The sequence below is a fragment of the Helicoverpa zea genome, chromosome 31, assembly GCF_022581195.2.
Source record: "Helicoverpa zea isolate HzStark_Cry1AcR chromosome 31, ilHelZeax1.1, whole genome shotgun sequence".
NCBI classification, from domain to species: domain Eukaryota; kingdom Metazoa; phylum Arthropoda; class Insecta; order Lepidoptera; family Noctuidae; genus Helicoverpa; species Helicoverpa zea.
Window position 1 is genome coordinate 12,190,576 of NC_061482.1, and position 20,111 is coordinate 12,210,686.

At 35.0% G+C, this 20,111-nt stretch overlaps 2 protein-coding genes and 1 long non-coding RNA gene across 4 annotated transcripts; 2 read left to right on the forward strand and 1 right to left on the reverse strand.

Annotated features, from left to right (window-relative positions):
* The first annotated feature begins 555 nt into the window (after positions 1 to 555).
* LOC124644783 lies at positions 556 to 2,082 on the forward strand. Its single transcript, XR_006986111.1, has 2 exons — positions 556 to 808; positions 1,221 to 2,082. It is a non-coding gene; the product is annotated as an uncharacterized LOC124644783 (long non-coding RNA).
* A 67-nt stretch (positions 2,083 to 2,149) lies between these two features.
* On the reverse strand, positions 2,150 to 10,359 carry LOC124644782. 2 transcript variants are annotated; one of them, XM_047184319.1, is made up of 4 exons: positions 10,174 to 10,359; positions 5,389 to 5,804; positions 4,050 to 4,257; positions 2,150 to 3,665 (listed from the first exon to the last, which is right to left on the reverse strand). In XM_047184319.1, exons 2-4 carry the CDS (start codon positions 5,397 to 5,399, stop codon positions 3,408 to 3,410), a joined length of 477 nt encoding a protein of 158 aa, XP_047040275.1. In that variant the 5' UTR covers positions 5,400 to 5,804; positions 10,174 to 10,359; the 3' UTR covers positions 2,150 to 3,407. The 2 variants fall into 2 exon arrangements, with proteins under 2 accessions (XP_047040275.1, XP_047040274.1); XM_047184318.1 differs by lacking the exons at positions 5,389 to 5,804; positions 10,174 to 10,359 and adding an exon at positions 4,488 to 5,325.
* LOC124644781 (pachytene checkpoint protein 2 homolog) lies at positions 6,257 to 7,860 on the forward strand. Its single transcript, XM_047184317.1, has one exon. The coding sequence runs from the start codon at positions 6,400 to 6,402 to the stop codon at positions 7,672 to 7,674; it is 1,275 nt and encodes a 424-aa protein (XP_047040273.1). The 5' UTR covers positions 6,257 to 6,399; the 3' UTR covers positions 7,675 to 7,860.
* Positions 10,360 to 20,111: the final 9,752 nt, after the last annotated feature.

Consider the following 20,111-nt stretch of genomic DNA (forward strand, 5'->3'; position numbering starts at 1 on the left):
GGCGATTTGACTAATGCAAGTTCCCAACTGGTTATGGTTTGGCTGTCGTTGTAGTTAAATGATCCAACTCTTCCTAAGAGTTATCATTTTACGTCTTAATACTTTGTTCTTTCTATTGTAAGTTTATTTTTTATTTTTAAACAAATTGAGTAAACAACATTCACTGTTTATTATCATATTTTCAAGGCAGTTATTGTTTTGAGAAACAACATTTGATGATGTAATTATTTAAGCAATTCGAAGACAATAGTACCTATTCTATACTCTTTATATAAATTAGAGATGAATGGAGTAAAAATCGTCATATATTTAAATGGTTTTTGCATTCAATGGTTTGTCATTATGATCTGATCAGTAAAATGGCAAGTTGGTAACTATCAGTATCTATATGCTGGTAAATTTATTTAAAATTATCATGTTTTTGTAAATCATCATAAGTATATTTTATTGTATCGAGACCACGCCTCGGCAAACGTAGTACGTCCTCAGGCACGGTGGAGTGATGACTTGCGCAAGACGGCTGGCAGGAGCTGGATGCGAGCAACCGAAAATCGATCTCAGTGGCGTGCACTTGGAGAGGCCTATGTCCAGCAGTGGACTGCGATAGGCAGATGATGATGATGATATTTTATTGTATTTGTTTAACTACTTGATGAAGCGTATATTTTATTTAATTAAACGTTTTGATCAATATGTGTGCACTAACATTTACATAGTATTTGGGTGTTCGTATACTAATAACAGTAATAACGGAATTTTAATTGAATGAACCGCAGCTATAACCCCTCGACTGTTGAACGGACTCCAGGTCGTCGTCGTCAAAAGTCGTGGTGGCCTAGTGGGTAAAGGACCAACCTCTCAAGTATGAGGGCGCGGGTTCGATCCCAGGTCAGGCAAGTACCAATGCAACTTTTCTAAGTTTGTATGTACTTTCTAAGTATATCTTAGACACCATTGACTGTGTTTCGGATGGCACGTTAAACTGTAGGTCCCGGCTGTCATTGAACATCCTTGGCAGTCGTTACGGGTAGTCAGAAGCCAGTAAGTCTGACACCAGTCTAACCAAGGGGTATCGGGTTGCCCGGGTAACTGGGTTGAGGAGGTCAGATAGGCAGTCGCTTCTTGTAAAGCACTGGTACTCAGCTGAATCCGGTTAGACTGGAAGCCGACCCCAACAGGATTGGGAAAAGGCTCGGAGGATGATGTTGAACGGACTCCAGGAGCTCTCTGTCAAAAAACGGTCATACTGTTGAACGGACTCCAGGAGCTCTCTGTCAAAAAACGGTCATCTGCCGCCACAGCCGAGAGGATAAAATACCAAAATCCTTTTAGTAACAAGATTGTATTTTCTCCGGTTATTGTTAAAGTCTCTGATAGCCTATCCGAAACTTGTCTGACAGATAAACTCTAGCTTCCGGTTTCACATGTACCAACAGCATTATTTAGCGGAAATTCTAAGCAGCTTTGATCTGGCACATAGCATTAACTTGACACTTTGTCGGTAACCAGTGAAACCTGGCCCTAGTCTGATGTAAATTCAGTGCGCATGGTAATTACACATTGTAGTAAATTGTAATTTAATAATCAGTTACCAATTAAAATTAGTGATAAGTTACCAAATATTCTTCGGATCTTCCTGAAACTATGGATATGATAAAAAAGCTTCTAAAAATGTGATGAAGCCTTGTCAACGTAACTGACAAAATAAAATGTAAGTTGCATAGGATAGGTACGTTGTACAATAAGTGTATTGTTTTGCAAGATTAAAATAATCATTGATCATTTCAGTGCTTTTCACCCAAAGGTTGGGCACCATATGATTTTTTCTCCATTAAAGTCATTTAGTGATCTGTAACTAACGTAGTTGAGACATTTTGCATAATCAAATATTTGTGTTGCTTTGTTTAACTTAAGTACTTACAGCAAAGAACAAAATTATGACTTATTAAGTTTTGAGGCTGGGTTTTATTAATAGTGACTATAATGCATTTATATCTACATAGTAAACACTACATCAAACTCGCAGTTTTAAAAGTTGATCTACTACATATTGGTTGTAATAAATGTACCTACCATTAATAATTTTTGTTTTATTTCCTTGTCACGAAAACAGAGGTAACTTACTAGTTTAAGGTCAAGTGAAACAAAATTAGGTTTCAAGTTAATTTTTATTGGTTGTACAAATGTGTACACTTCATATAAATACATATTTTAAAAATCTACAGTCTATTACTACACCAAGTACAGGCTCCCCTTCTGGACGGAGTCTGTTCCCCTTGTAATAGTTGACAAAATATAAAGTCAAAAATAAAGCTATAAATGATACACTTGGTAAATTCATAATAAGAAAGAACTAAAAATAGTGGCATTGTGGCTCTTACAACAAGTGTACAATACTTGTGCCCTAATTAGGAGCTAGTCTAGTGGTACCCACTACTAAGGCAAATGCTAGAGCTAAAACTTGATACATGTAACAAGTTAATTGCATATGTAGGAATATTGCCTTGAAATTAAATATTCACTAAATATTCCTCCATAAATGGAGTTTTAATAATATGACATATTTTATCTTATATTAAATATGGAAGAAGTTCCTTTTCCCTTCAATTTCTGGATAGCATAGATCATACTAATCGAGCATTAAGATTATTCCATAAAAAGAGATTGGCACAGTTATATTATGAAAAATAAAAAGTTCCTAAGAACACGTTCAAATGTGAAGAGATTCAACTTGCAGACTAGCCATTTTATAACAAGGTCTGTTGGATAAAATTGTGTTGTTTATTTATTATATAAATGAGTGCATAATTCGCACATTTACCTTATGGTTTTAAAAGTAAATCTAAAATCATTAAATTTTATGTCACTATTACACAACCTTTATGTTATCCAAAGGTAGATTGAATATACAGTCTTTGTTCTATTAATTGTAAACTTTAAATTATATTTCTAAATGTATCGTATTTTTTTTTCATTGCTATGTATGAAGGTCTTATTGTAGTTAATTTATAGAACTAATAATACAAAAATATATTTGTTACTTATCACATACTTGGAACAGGTTGGAATGGACATTTTTTTTTTTTGACTAAGTTAAATCTTGGCAGGTTATTTCAGTATTTATACCATTGAGTCACTTCATATAATTTCATGTTACAAAAACAGTCATGGTTCCTCGTAAAATAATCTACACTATAAATAAAAAATTTAGATGCTAGTTTCAATACCATTTTTAGCAAAATACATTCTATATGCAAATAGAAAATTTACTGTCAACACTGTGAAATGAAATACATGTTTCACAATGTGTTGAATAAATTGATTAATATTATAGATCACATGCGATATGTGGTTTTAAAAAAATAGTTTTATATTCTACATGAGCATAGTTTTAACCTGGATGTACCTTACATGAGGACACAGTCACAACACTGGATTGTGTAGTACAGACACTTGATGCCGCAGTCTTCTTCCTCAACTGTGGATGCAGTCGACCTGGCTTTGTGTGGAGGCGGAGGTCTTAAATATACACTGTCAACCTTATCTCCAAATTTCTCAGCATCTTTATCTGGCTTTTCAGATTTGTTTGCTACTTTTTCATTGTCAAGATAGTCATCCTTTATGTCGCTCTTGAACTCTTTGTTGTTTGTGTCTCCAGCCCCTTCCTGTAATTACACAACAACAGTATGTACATAGAACTTACTCAAGTTCAGAAAGCATTGAAAGAATAGTTCCCATGGAGGAAGGAAAGAGAGGAGATCCCTTCAAGAACATAAGTTAGGTGCCTTCTTGTAGACCAATGTAATGTATGGTAGGCGTGACCCCACAAACTAGAACTAACAAGGTCTTCCTTGTCAAATCAAAAACAATCTATCAAAGATTGGTCCTGATTGGTCATTTTATTAGAAGTTAATGTGCTGGTTCCAAAAAAACAGGTTCTAAAAATTTCTTATGAGGTTTTGTGTTATGACATCACCGCTAGTCATTTTGTTCTCTATGGTAACTCCTATTACAGTACCATAGAAATAATCATATTATTGTACACTTACCTTACCATCTTCTTTGCTGTCATGTCTTATAAACTCCTGTTTTTCTTCAGCATTCCCTGTACTGTCAGATGGCACGTCAGAAGCACCCACTGCTGTTCCAGCTGCTGCTATACTTGCAATAGGTACTTTAGTCCGCTCTGGCATTAGTAAATCTGTCTCCTCTTCTTTCTTCTTGTGTGGTTGGAAATCAGGTGAATCTCCAGACATACTTAAAAGAAGAATTTTTGCGATTAAATAAGCAAGTAGTGAAACTGAGCTCCAGTGCTAACGCGACTGTACTACCGAGGCTTACGGGTGCCGGCAGATTAAATTACATTTCACGATAATCCGCACACATTGTCACACAATTGTGTGTTGCTTCACAATTAATAATGTAAACAACACTTGATAAATGATGACTGCAGTTACATGTAAACAACATCCAATTACTTGGTTTACCTTACTACAGCAGTTTCTATTTGTTCCCCAGACAATCGACGCCATGTGCTAATGATAGTTTCAAAATTGTTGTTTTCTTGCATCTCGGCGTGTCATAAACATAGACTGACAAAAAAGTTTTACTTTTGTTAACAACAACAAATACGATTTATTGACGGTATTATAAGCCCTCGGATATTGTCAGAGCGTATTGTATTGATGGGATTTTGCGAGCTTATCTTATGTTATAGACACAAAGAATTTTATCAAATACTTTCAATAATAGTTTGAGAAGTTTAAAAAAAGAAGTATTTTACTTCGACTAACTCTGCAATCTCTACAACTATGGATGAGTGGTGTCGAAACATACATGGAACTAAACCTAATGTCATGCAGACATGCATTGTCTCTGCTTATTGTCAGTGGTTACGAAACGTCATTGACAATGATACCAAGTATTTAATCTCGCCTTTTTAGGGGTATTCTATGTATTAAACATCAAGTACAAATTAATTATTTTAGCTTTAAAGTCTTTTTTTTTTTCCATAAACGTTATATCATTGCAATACATAATCATATTTTGAGAAACATTTGCAGTGAAAGGATTTTTGGAGTAAAACAAAGACATCGTTTGTTCGGGATGTGGTACTATTGCCGCGAATGATAAAGTCACGCTTCATTTATCTAATATTAACTTAGGTAAACTATTAAAAAAAAACCATTTCATATTTAAAATTCCCAATACAGTCGTCGCATCTACCTTAACAGATTTTCGTCAATCTCTGTCTCTCGACTAAAGACATCATATTATTTCGTACCGGTAATTGTCAACTTATTACTGTTGCGCGAATATTATTGATAAAAATAATAATTAATAGTTCATATTTTTGATTACTCATTTGATACGGATGTAGATACTTACTATCTATACATTGATGGCGATCTTTCATATTTTCCTTTCGGGTATGTGTCATTGGTTCCACTGTAAACGACATCTTTTTTCTTATTTTTTCTAGTAGGTATCCATATTATTCCAAAGCCAGTTTTATTACTTTTACTTTTGGGTGAACTAAACGATGACAAGCCGTAGCTTTTCGATGAGCTGGCTCCAAAACCGGATGACTTTCCACTAGAACCAGAACCAAGTCCACTTGGAAGTTTTGGTGTTGAACTAGAAGTTTTGTTACTAGATGATTTGCTACTGACTGGAGACTTGCCAAATCCGCTGGAACTGCTTTTGCCGAAACCTCCAGCTCCACTTTTTCCATAAGAACCGGCCCCACTTTTACCTGTAGGACCGGCTCCAAGCTTCTTACTTATCGGTGCCAGGTTGCTGACCTAAACAAAGAGCATTATATCACAAACAATCAATACTCGAACCAAAGCTCAAGAGCTGTCTTAAACACTCTTCAAACCCAAAGATAACAATACCAGTGTACAATATTAAAGAAAAGTTGTAGGTATATGAAATCTTTTTTAATCTCACGATACACAACTGTAACAAAAATCTGTGCTTGCAAAATTGCACAAGATAATGACTCGTTGAAGATTATAATAACCTTTTTAATTTATGTTTCTTTTCATTTGTAACTGTAACACAAGAAATTTTCCCTGGCAGATTACCATTTACCTGGCAATCTTTCTTTCGTAAAGACAAATCGTTTTTTTTTTTGTGATAGGTACTTCACTAGATGTTTTTAGGGCAGAATCATTGACAACATTACTTATTCATCATTAATCCTTCTCAGTATTAATCTGAGACAATATCGCATCAATAAACAACACTAGAATTTAATAATCTGTGGTAAGTATACCTATACGCTTTTTCTTTTCGGTGTAGGTACCCACACGGCGATAAAAGTTAAATTGTTGAGTGTCTTTTTTTTAGTTTAGCCTAGTTGCCGACTGAATACGAAAAAATTACCAAGTTTTGATGTCATTGTTTGCTATCATGAAGCCCGTATTACATATAGAAGTTCTTCAAAAGCCGAGCAGTCATCTACTTAAGGATGAAGTTCTTGAACTTGTACGACCGTTTGTGATGGATTGTGTAGTGCTAAGCCCTAGTCATACATTAGCTTCATTTGATTATTACCCGATTTTAAAAGAACATGTGCTTGTGATTCGTTGTTGCGAGACCGAAACTGATGCTCCGGTTATAGCGGACGAAGCAGAACTTATATTTTATGTTTACAAATTGAACCCTTCCGGAGTAGAAACACCAGAAGCAGGAACACATACCTGTGAAGAGACTGGTGAAGAATTCGCCATTTCGCACATACGGACATTGCCTAGTGAAGATTTTCACGGACTGTGGGAGTCGCTTATTTTCGATAACCAAATAAAGCAGGACATTGTTCGCTTTGTGGAAGCGGCGTTCGAGTTCACCGACCACGATTTAGATTCGAACATTGCAGGGTGGAACCGAGTGGTACTGTTCCATGGACCTGCAGGTAGTGGGAAGACGAGCTTGTGTCGAGCGCTTGCACAAAAATTATCGATTCGTCTCGCTGACAGTTTTTCACAAACGCGCTTAATCGAGATAAATGCACATTCTCTCGTCTCAAAGTGGTTCGCAGAAAGCGGAAAATCCGTATCGCGCCTGTTGGAGCAGCTCAGGGAGATGATGGAAGACCCACGGATGCTGGTGTGCGTGCTGGTAGACGAGGTGGAATCGCTGGCGTATACACGCCAGGCCTCACTGTCAGGAGTAGAGCCTTCCGACTCGATACGCGCTGTTAACGCACTCCTCACGCAGCTGGACCGGCTGCGGCACCGGCCTAACGCTCTCGTGCTTACCACGTCTAACGTGACGGATGCGATCGACGTGGCATTCGTGGACCGCGCCGATATCAAGCGGTTGATCGGCCCGCCGTCCGCGAGTGCTGCATACGCGATTCTACGCAGCTGCTGCTGCGAGCTTATGACTCGTGGCCTAGTGGCGCCGCGCGAGCCCCTGTTTGAGCTGTATTACCTGGAGGCAGTGCGTTTTACAGTCATGGAGCCGCTGAAGACCAGCCTGCGCCTGTGGAACGTCGCTTGCGAAGCCGCGCGACGTGGGTTGTCGGGTCACGAGCTGCGCCGCCTTCCGTTCCTCGCGTACGCGTGGCACATGCGAGATGACAAGAGGCCGGTGGTTTTCATGAAGGCGTTAGCCACGGCGGTAAGGGACTGCTTGCTTGATGTCGCGACACTAGCCCGGCACTAGACTACGCCGCGCCGATGCAGCGCTCATCCCGGTCAATTCTGGGACGCCTAACTTTCTCAACGATTCAGTTGTCATTTATTAATAGATCTTTAGTTAAAAGATTGATTATATTTTTTTCTTTTCTTAGCCCGAAGGTACTGTCCCATTGCTGTGCAAAGGTTGATTATCATGTTTATTAAAAGTTTCTTGTAGTAAAAATAGCGTTTTTTATTTTTCAAATCCTGAACAAGTAGGTACCTAAGTAAGAAATCTAAAACCACCACATCTAACTTCCAAAGACTACAAAACCATAGTACCTACTCACCCTACATACTAACTCAATAACTCTTCTTATATTTATATAAAAATTAATTGCTGTTTGTTTATTAGTCTCACTATATAAAAGTCGAGAATGGCTGGACCGATTTAGCTTATTTTGGTTTTAAAATTTTATAGCCTCTAATTAATTATAATAGGATTTGATGATGACGATGTCAAAGATTTCGATTTTTATATAAAACTAGCTTCTGCCAGCGGTTTCACCCGCATCCCGTGGGAACCTCTGCACGAACGGATAAAAAGTAGCCTATAGCCTTCCTCGATAAATGGGCTATCTAACACCGAAAGAATTGTTCAAATCGGACCACTAGTTCCCGAGATTAGCGCGTTCAAACAAACAAACTCTTCAGCTTTATAATATTAGTATAGATAACCAACCAATGAGTCATTCATGTAACTGTGGATAAATAAACCTTTTATTTCTACCTATTACCTAGGTATTATTTATTAATGAAGACTAATCTTTAACAGATTCGTCTTGGTTTGACAAGGAACACGAACGCCTCGTTAGTTCTAGTAACTGATCACGACTACCACTTATCCTATTAGATAGCTATCACGGTTTTCGTTACTTGAGCTACAAGGCGCCCAACCTACCTGTATTATGACATCTCCGCTCATCTTTCCTTGCTCCGTGGTTTGGAGTCTCAAGGTTCCGAAACTTCTGAACGGATTAGAAAATTTCTGTCACTTTTAGGCAGCTAGAATATCTTCGAAACATAGGTACATAGGCTACATTTTGTCCGGGTACGGGAAGCGATTGCACCGGTATGCGGGTGAAACCGCGGGGAACTTATAGTACCTACAGTTATATAACACTGACTATCAGACCACGTATAGCAAATAAGTATTACGTACGTAGTTGGTAGTAACACTAGTAACTATAATATATACGTTGGACAGGTGATTACCTTCATTATGTAGTGATTGATAAAAAATACTTCGCCGACTATCCGCTTCGTAACTATCCATCAGTTTTACAACTGCCTAAGCATAATAAAATATTTGTTGAATTGTACCTAAAATTAAACTGGAGTTTACTATTGTTTTCGCAGGTAAGTTGTAATAAATTTATCTCTTAAATAGTCGGCTACGTGTAAGTATCTACATTTCACAGGAGTGACATAATTATTAGTTTGAAACAAAGCCTGTGTTTGTTTCAAATACAATCCGAAGGAAATATGTAGGTATGTCTTGTTATTGTTGATTTTTCAGCGAATGTCGATAACTCCTAAGATCATTTAAGAACCCGACAGGATATTGTTTCGGCATTTTGCCAGCTCTATGCTCAGCCATTTTTGAAAACTCTAGTAACCGCGCATGGGTTCATTAGGTAGGTACCTAGTGATCATTCGCTGCTTCAATTCAAAACTACCATATATAAAAATTACACTTTTTTACAGAGGAGCTCATTTACAGACTTACGATTGCATTTTTGCGATAAAAATACTTTTGTATTTTTTTTAATTTGTGGTACTTTTGAATTGAAGCAGCGAATTATTAAAATTTAAGTCTAGCAGCTAGACACTCAAACTGTCGCAAATAAAGTGCGACGAAATAAGTAATTAGCATAACCATTTAAAAATTATCATAGATAGGAAATAACAACACAACTTCATACACAGTCGCATGAGGAAAGCTGCGAACATATCAATGTAGGTACTTAATTATTAGGTCCTATAATTAACAGAAATAATTCATTACTATATCAGATGACGCATTGCACTTTCTTAGTAATATTTGTACACTTGATATTTGTGGTTGAGTATCAGCAGAGCTTGATCTAAAAGGTCAATATGGGTACGAAAAGGAGGACTTTGCCTCATGTAGAGTTTACAATCGTAACGAAACCAATTAAGTAATTAAAGCAGACATTCGCAGTTTCACAAGATTACACTAGCATGTAAAAGTGGAACATATTATGGTCGGTTTCTTACATGTACTAAGTACCTACATGACTATAAAGTACAACTTTCATTTAAATGCCAGCAAAAATACGATAGATGCTAGGTATTCTTACCTGTAGGAATAAGGATTAAATGAAAGTTGAGTAGCTATATTGCTATAAACGACCGTGACTTAGCTGAACTAATGCACGTATCACAATATTAATATGTGTGTAACAAGATATAGTTTCACAACTTAGAAAACAGCTATGGCAAAATAAAAACCGGTACTCACTGTTTAATCTGTTAACAAATCCACTATCACGTGTATGTTATATCACATAGGTTCATGGTTAACGGTAAACCATAGGAGCGCGGTATTTCGTTCGTAGTATGTGGCACAGAACATATGTCCGCGCAATCGTTAGGCCACTGCCAGACTGGTGCGGCGCGGTGTTGCCACGACTTCCAACCAAGTCTGTTAGCCACCCTACTCGTATTGAAATTAAAACGCTGATTGAAGCCTTAGTTGAAAGAAAATTGTGACTCATTAAAAGCTGTCACCAAGTTCAAATAAAGGGCTTATTACACTTTACCAAATTCAGTCCGCTCAATGATTCAGTCAAATGTAATCGCATTTAGGAAGGTAGGTTTCATTCAATCTTTTAGAAACCTAATTAGACGACTGAATTTTATAAAAATGTAATAAGCCCTTTACTTGAACTTGGCTTTTAATGAGTCACAATTTTCTTTGAAGGTTCAATGCATGAAGGAATTACTCAGAATTTTTATTCTTTTTAGGACCTTTTTTAGGTCCTTTTTAGGACCTATTATACGGACCTATCCTTGCTTCCATGTTGATATCGGAACTTGTGAAAACTGTCCTAAAACTTTCAAACTTATACTCGTACGTATTGTAAGTTAATTTAATTTAAATGGTACAAGTCGTTCAATCCCAAAGCTTTACATTTCAAGACTTAATCACTATAACTACCTGTATAGGACAGGACATTTGTAACTACAATAATTAGGTACCTATCCGGTGCGGGATAAAATAATATTATGTTTAAACTTCTTAATCCACTTTTATTCAGACATCAAACTAGTAGAAGTATTTAAATTCCATATTTTTTTTGTAACATAAAAAAATATTCAAAAGATTTGTATAAAAATCCTCTCAAAATTACAATGACTTCAGACTTTCAAAGCCAATACTTGCCTATAACATAGGTAATACCTACCTAATTTAAATGTTACTTGACTGTTCAAACATTTATATGATTCAATTGCAGGTTAGCTTAACTTTTCTTTGTTTGAATATCTGGTTAAATTGCGTTAGAATTTACGTTCAGCATAAAAGGATTAGAGTTAAGCAAACATATCCCTCATGGGTTTATGCCTCGCTTGTGTCTAATTAGGGTGCAGCAGGGTTCGTTACATATGTTATGATTATATTATTTATTCATGCGACAGGCCCGGTTTAGTACAACCATTTATGGCGGCTTTTACACTATAGCTTAAATGTTTAATTTGAATTTAGGTGCTGTAGAAGTTATACAAAAGTAACATTATGACAGGTACAGTACCATCTTCTTATATCTAATCGTACTGGCTGTTACAGTATTTATTTTTTATATTTCAAATATTTTCATATGTCACTTGACTTGTCAAATTTCACTCAATAAAAATTTTTCCCTTTACATAATATCGTATTTTTCAATTACAACTATTTTACAACAAATGTACCTGTCATAATGTTACTTTTGTATAACTTCTAGACACAAGTAGTAAAAGCCTTTTTAAATTGTAAATCCTATGATCATTTTATAATTAAATAGCGATGAAGTTGGACTGTAAAACAGCAGGTAAATAACTAAATTTTCGATTCACCGAAGTAGTTTTAACTCAAAATGGTGCAATTTCCTTTTTACTGGTATCACTAGCCATGTAAGTACCTACAAGCGTTTAATATCGAACACGATAACATTTCGCAATGAATTATGCCTAGTAGTAATATATCTACGAAGTAAATACCTAAGTACTTACGTCAATGACCGTCTTTGTATACTGGGTCAGGATTGAGACCTGACTCACGAAGCTTCCTTTCCCTTAACAGGCATATAATGACATTATATTATTGTGTAGGTGACCGTGCAAAGGATATTTTGTTCAATAAGAACCGTCTTGATCTTTGCTCCTACGCAGCACCTCTATCAGATTGATTTTATTGTTGAATCAGTCTATTGCTTGATATTTCAAGTGCTTACAATTTATTTTATCTGGAGTCTGATCTATTTGAGGTCAAAGGCATGACCTGTGGGTCTCTTATCATTGCTTGTAATTATACTTACTTACCTACATATTATGCTTCTTTCCACCTTAGTCAGCTAGTTAAATAAATATGAACAATATTTATATATTTCTGAAACAAAAGTTATTCGCCGAGTTAACTAACCCTGCCAAAGAATAATTGTATCTACTCATCTCACCTGAAACTCTTTGCAAAATAAATGTTGGCTTGTTTTTTGTAAACTTCATTAAAAAGGGTCCAATTGATCAAAAGTCTGAAATTAAATCGATGTTTACATTCGGCCTCTTTCACCAAAAACTTCCGTAACTATTATTAAGTACCTATTAACTGTCGCCCGTAGCACAGATTACTAAATAGTTACTACGTACGTAGTTTCACCCGCGTCCCGGGGTAACTTCTTGCCGTACCCGGACAGACTATGGCCTATGTTACTCGAGAATAGTCTAGTTTCCCAACAGTGAAGAATTTTTAATGTCAGTTCTGTAATTTCCTAGCCTTTAGGGTACAAAAAACAAATCAAATCAAATCAAATCAAATCAAATCCATTTATTGTTTGTCACAGGTAAAAGGTAGTTCTTACAAGTTTCATAGTTGTATCACTGTAACATACCCATGGGGTGTACAATATTTGTTAATAATTATAAATGTAGGTAGTTATATAATTAGTTGTTTGTACATTTTACATTCAAATCTCATTACACATTCATAGTCATAATTATTACAATATTACAATTTTCATTAGCGAGTCAATTAAATGAATTCAATACAATCTCAATAATGTCATTCAATATTAAAGTCACAATAGCTAAATTCATTCTATTCAATGTTTTGGTCATTAAGAAATTCGTTAATTGAATAATATGTCTTACATAGCAGAAATTCTTTCAGTTTTAGTTTAAAAACATTTAATGAAGAGATACTCTTAATATAGTTTGGGAGTTTGTTATAAATTTTTACAGCCATACCAAATACACTTGATTGAAATTTTACTGTTCTACATTTGATGTTTCTAAGCTCAGTTCTGTGCCTCGTACTTCTCAATGTTTGATAATTATCAATATCACGTTTTATCATCATTGCCGCTTCTAGTATGTATATTGAAGGAAGAGTTAAGATTTTCAGCCTTTTAAAGACTTGCCTACATGAATCCATCTGTCCAAGTCCAGATATGCTTCTAATGCACTTTTTTTGTGCTTTTAGAGCTAATTCTCTGTTTGTTGAATTTCCCCAAAATAGAATACCGTATTTTAGTACAGAACCCACATATGCATGATAAACACTTAGTAGGGTACTCTCATTTGCAACTTTCCTTAACATATAGAGTGCATATGAAAACTGATTTAGCTTTTTACAAACGTGATCAACCTGTATTTTCCAGTTTAGATCAGAGTCAATATATATACCAAGAAATTTAGTGCTTTTTACTTCTTCAATGGTTTCACCTTTATATTGTATGTTTAGGGTTTTAGTTTTTTTGTTTATGTTAGCAAATGAAATATAACATGTTTTTTGTAGGTTAATTTTGAGATTATTGTTATTTAACCAATTAATTATAGATTCTACTGATTTATTTATATTAATTTCATAACTGTCTGTATCTTGGTCCTCATCGGTGAATATTGCTGTACTGTCATCTGCGAATAATATCATGTCTTGATTTATAACTTTTGGGAGATCGTTTATGTAAACTACGAACAAAAGAGGACCAAGAATACTTCCTTGAGGCACCCCATACTTAACCGTTTTAGGCGTAGATTGATACGTTTGTTCATGTTTTGTTTCCTGTAAAACTCTTGCTATTTGTGTTAATTGAACCCTATTTTCGAGATATGATTTTATAAGATTTAGTGCAGTCCCTCTAACTCCGTATTGTTCTAATTTATTTAAGAGGATATAATGGTCGACGTAATCAAATGCTTTTGACATGTCCATAAATATTGCAGTTATACGTTGTTTGTTGTCCAGACCAGTCATTACTTTCTTCAAAAAATTGTAAAGTGCGTCAATGGTTGATTTGCCTTTACGAAATCCGAATTGTTCATGTGTGAATATGTTATTAGATTCAAGATAATTATTTAAATTATTATAAATTACTCTTTCAAAAATTTTTGCCATAACTGGTATTAAGGCTATTGGCCTATAACATTTCATATCTTCTCTATCCTCCTTTTTAAATAATGGGTTTATAACTGTAATTTTTAGTTTAGAGGGAAATATTCCGTGTTCTAGACACAAATTTATAATGGAGCTTAGTACTGGAGCTATGATGTGGGAAACTCGTTTAATTATTTTAGTATTTATATTGTCGTAACCGGTGCTATTTGTGTTTTTTAATGCTTTTATTATTTGGTCAACTTCATATGGATTTGTCGGTTTCATGAACATTGAGTTGCAATTTTTATATGTCAGTGTTTTTGGATAAGTATTATTTTCCTTAGTTGTAGGTTTTATGTCATTTATAAAATAATCGTTAAAATATTCAGCTATTTCTTCCGGCATCGTAATTATTTTGTCCTTTACTTTAATTTTCCTTATATCCTCCTTGGGAGTTACCGTTTTATAGTTATTTACTATCTGCCATGTTGCTTTGGATTTGTTGGGAGCTGAATTAATGTAGTAGTTGTTTTGAGCTTTTTGGGTTTTTTTAATTATAATTCTTAGTCTTTTTGTGTATTCTTTGAAGTATTTTTTATCTTTCGGATTTGATGTTAGCCTATACTTCCAAAGTAGTTGACGTTTACGTTTAGAACATACACGGATGCCGTTACTTATCCATTTAGGTTTCTTTGAAATGGGTATTTTAACTCGTACGATAGGGAAGCATAGATCATAAAATAGCCTAAATAGCTCATGGAAAGTCTCATAAGCCTTTTCAGGATCATTCGTGGTATAACATTCCCTAAAACTAAGGCTTTCAATGTAATTTATAAATTTCTTTACATTATCCTCACTATAGTCCCGCTTAGATTTGAACCAATGCGTGATGTGGTAACTTTTCTTTATCGGAAACGTTAAAATTTGTGCTTTATGATCAGATAATGACAGTTCAATCACTTGTATTTTTGAGCCCCTTATGTTATGGGCTATATTGTCAATACATGTCATGCTACTTAGTCTAGTCGGCTGATTTATAGTTAGTTTTAAATTGTAACACGCTAGTAATTGCTCAAATTCTCGGGATAGCTTGCTGTTCTCTAATCTATTGATGTTAAAATCACCGCAAAGTATAATTTTTTTGTTTTTAAAACAAATTATATTTAACAAGTCCGTAAGTCTACTAAAAAATAAGTCTATATAGTCTTTGCCATTTTTTGGAGGTCGATAGACACATAATATTATGATTTTGTGTTCTATTAGTTCAATACCACTACATTCAAATATATTACAAATACTTAATCTTTTAGCTTCAGTTACTATTTTAAACTTATAATTCGATTTAATTATTATACAAGAACCTCCATGCCTATTTTTGCGCGAGAAGGAGTCTCCTAGTGTAAAATTAGGCATTTTAAGTAGTGCTGCGTCTTCTTCAGTCATATTATGTTCGGTGACGCAGAGAATGTCTACAGGATTACAGTTTATATTTTCCACATTTTCGCATAATGAGTACAGATGAACCAAAAGCTCGTCTAATTTAGTAAGGAGACCGTTAATGTTTTGATGCAGGATATTCATGTGTTGATATACGAAAAAAACTATTATTGCTCTGGGTAACATTTTCATTACTTAAATTTGAATTGACTTGTTCTGTTTGTATTGATGTCTGGGTACTTTTATCAATAGTTATGGGCTTTATATGATGTGTGTTAGGTTTATCTTTGACGTATCTTTCATAGCTTTGCCTATAACCAATTCTCAAAATTTCCTTAAGCAGCAATTGTGAAGCATGTAGAGATAGAAAGCGATACTTTGGAATATACATTGAGTATTTCATATCCACATATGTTGCATGTGTGTACTGAGAACAGATGAATTTCAGTCTATAATTCAACATTTTTTCATTTAAATAAGTGTTAAAAAGAATTTCAGAAAATAAAATGTTTGTGTTTTTAGTAGTATTTAAAAAGTTCATAATACCGAATTGAGTTTCTTCTGGGTTTTTTTCATTAACGCCGCCTAGAACGATCACGAAGTCATTTTTATTCAATAATTTTATTTCTGCTTTTTCTGTGTCCAATACCTCACGAAGAGATGCTCCTGGCTTCCAGAAGCATCGTACTAAAAATTCCTCACCTAGAAGTTTTTGTAGAGTTCTTTGTATAAATCGTCCCTGTTGATCCGCTATGATAATAACTTTCTTCATATTTATGTTCAATTTGTCAGTTTGTGTTATAGATGATAATTTTGATACTGTGATCGATTTCAGTTTATCTGCCTGAACGTTATTGTTGCCCGTTGATGTATTTATTAAATTATCTTTGTCACCTTTTTGAAGTGAGTCTTTGGACGTAATGCTTTGTTGACTGATATTTTGGTGGAAGGTCGAATTTGAATCTATTAAGTTAATTTCTAGATTCGTGTTTCTTTCACACAAGTTTGTATTTTTACTCATTTTTGTTGGAGTATCATTGTTTACTGCGGTCTGTTTGAAATATTTAGTTTTCTGTGCCGATGCGATTGTTTGCTTTTTATTTGTCACAGGCGTTACTTTATTTTGTCGATTACTCCGTTTACTCCGCGAACGTGGTGTAGAATTTTTTGTTTCATCAGTATTTATTTCCTTGAATGTTTCTATTATTTTAATATATTTTTGTACATCGGTTTTAAGTCGAAAATTTTCAGTATTTAAATTTTCTATTTCCTGATGAGCGCTTTGTAACTCCTCCAATAACTTTTGATTTTTTTCTTGTAGGTCAGTTATAGTTTGGCTTGCATTTAAGGAAGTATTTGGTAAACTCATCATAGTCGTGTCAAAAAGAGTTGAATTGTTGGCAGTAATGTCACATAATGAACTTGATCTGCATAATCTAATATTTCGGTAGGTAATGTTGTCATCCATATTTATTTACATCAGGTGATTAATTTTTCAGTTTACTCCCAAGATAGACTAAAAGAAGAGACAACAAAAAAAAAATATATATATACAAAACATAAAAAGATCTGCGTGGCGTTGACTCGAACCTGCGCACTGTAGTATCGCAGGCGCACCTGTTATCCTCTGAGCCGCTGACCAACTCAACGGCGGGGTCGAAAATACCGGTGTTCTTTGTAGTTTTGAGTGCTAGCGTAATTAGCGTTTCACTGTTGTGACCAAATAAGGTAACACATCGCGCCGCACGCTCTCGCTGTCTGATGAGTCACTGGTTCACATTCACAACACCGTCTTTAGTTGGAATTTTTTTGCACTTTTTCTGTTGTTTCTCACTCACTGTTGGTTATTAGTTTATTTTGATTATTGTAACATGTGACCTGTATTATTAACTGTCAATTTAAGTATGTTTAAACTGAGGATTTGGCTTTTCTGATTTTAAAAAAATATATTGACACGGAGCTTCAACTCATTGCTTGCGCTTCGTACGCTAGCGCGCCGCGAGTTTCAACAACAATTTTTTTCTCTTGATCATATTGACAAATCCTTGATAGGTATCGTATTGATAAATCCTTTGCAGTTTACCTAGTTACCTACCTCAAAAACAGGACTAACCGAATTATGACATAGCGCGGAAGCAAGTGCATTCCATCGACTCGATACAGGTAAGCCGATTAGTGGATCGGCGATTTCTATTAATCGAGTTTCGACTGTTACCTCCACAAACTGTAATATACGAGGTGACGGATAGCGGATTTATTCTCCACCTTCAGCTGAACTTGAATGAGCTCGTGGCTAAGTCAAAGCCGCGAAAGCTATACTAATATTATAAAGCTGAAGAGTTTGTTTGTTTGTTTGTTTGCTTGAACGCGCTAATATCAGGAACTACTGGTTCGATTTGAAAAATTCTTTCAGTGTTAGATAGCCCATTTATCGAGGAAGGCTATAGGCTTTTTATTCGGGTTCGAGCAGAAGTTCCCACGGGATGCGATTGAAACCGCTGGCAGAAGTTAGTCGATAGATAAGGTTAAGCAACCATCGGCGCGACCAGTTTGGTTCGTGGATTCGTAACCATCTTGTCACGACGAGTTCTTCCGTGGTTCGGTAGGCACGACCAATTCGTGACTCCTGGCTGTCATCTGAACATCTTTGGTAGTCTTTCCAGGTAGTCAGGAAGCCAGAAAATCAAAGGTTTACCTAGGTTACTGGATTGATCAAATAGAGAAGGTGAGAGTCCACCCCAAGATAGTTGGGAAAAGGCTTGGCAGATAACGATTCAGCTGATTCCCTTCGGCAAATTAAATTATTGGCAAAAATCTTCTTGTGGTGTGCCATTGTAGGATAATAATGTTATGTGTTGCATAGGTAGTATTGTTTGACTGACCAAGGTGAACTGAGTCGTAAACCTTTAATGCCTTACCTATGCAAACATTGTAAACATTTTCCTACGATATATGGCTATAGCTTCAAATGACAAATCCAACTTACTTGGGAACAGTGTTACTTTCTAACAGTGAAATAATTTTTCAAATCAGCTCCGTAGTTGCGGAGTCTAAGATATTATCCTAAAGATACAAATAAACAAGTTTCTTCTTTATTATGAATTATATATTAGAAATCTTTATTTTTTTTTTTTAAAGTTTGAATGTTTAATTTATATATAAAAAAAAAAATTCTACTTCGACGCCTGATCGATGCTCTTTTATATTATGTTTTATGTTTATATATATTTTGTATATAGTATACAGTATTTTATTTTTAGTTTTGTATAAAGATAAGTAGTTTAAGTTTGTATATATGTATAGTGTGTACAGTATATCTATTAGAAATTATATAAATTAACGTAGACAAGTTTATATTGTTTTACACAATGTATTAGGTACATTACATTTAACACCATGTCATGTCTCAGTTTCAGTCGGACACGAAACCGCATTGTCAGTCGTACGTGACCCGCACGACTGTATCCCAACAACGCCCCTTGCATAGAAATGCATCTCCCAGTACTGTTGCTAATCCCTTGTATTCAACTAGAAAACGTAATGAAGACACAAATATTTTATCAACATTCTAATATTAAAAGTTTATTTAAAATATTCCTGCTATATATTCACAGTATATTTACATTAATTGAAAATAAAATAAAATAAACTTATATATATATATACAACTTAAAACTAATACAGTGCATCAAAAAATTGCTCCTCATCGCTGTCACTGGGTAATGTACCCAAAGAATCAACATTCTTAAATCCACCGCAATCAGTAAGTACAGCACTGATACATAGAATTGATCATTTACCGCTGTTCGCAATATCTTTCAATTGTTTTGATAGGAATTTGACATCACTTGCAAGAAGACAATATCAAAATGATAGCTCTAGTAAGCAAAATAGATAGAATAGTAAGCAAATGAACATTCAAAAAGCAGCCTACTGCTTTTGATTTTTGTTAAAATAACTCTTACGTCGTTCTTGCCTCGGCATTTTTGTTTAAAAATTGAGATAGCCATGAAAAAATCAAGAGTCGTTCTTGTTACTTTAGCTTCCATAGCGAGACAGTGCGCTTTTCACGGTGCAGTATTAATGTCTTTGTGTCTGCATCCAAACTTTAGAATGCACTTCCTAAGTGCAGAGGACTTTATGTGAAAGTTTCTAGACACTGGATATTGTACGCTCTTCTTTAAATATTGTGACTTTCTGGAAACTTGTGCATAATAAGTATCGTCTTCATCAGTTTTTAGCTTTTAAATAAACTTCTTATTCAGGCATATGTTGACAGGGTCTTCAAAAACTCTGAAGTACGTTAAGTACTATGGAATCTTAGCATTAGCACAAATTGAATCTTCATTTCCAAAAACCTTATTCATCATTCGTCAGACGCTTTTAAACTA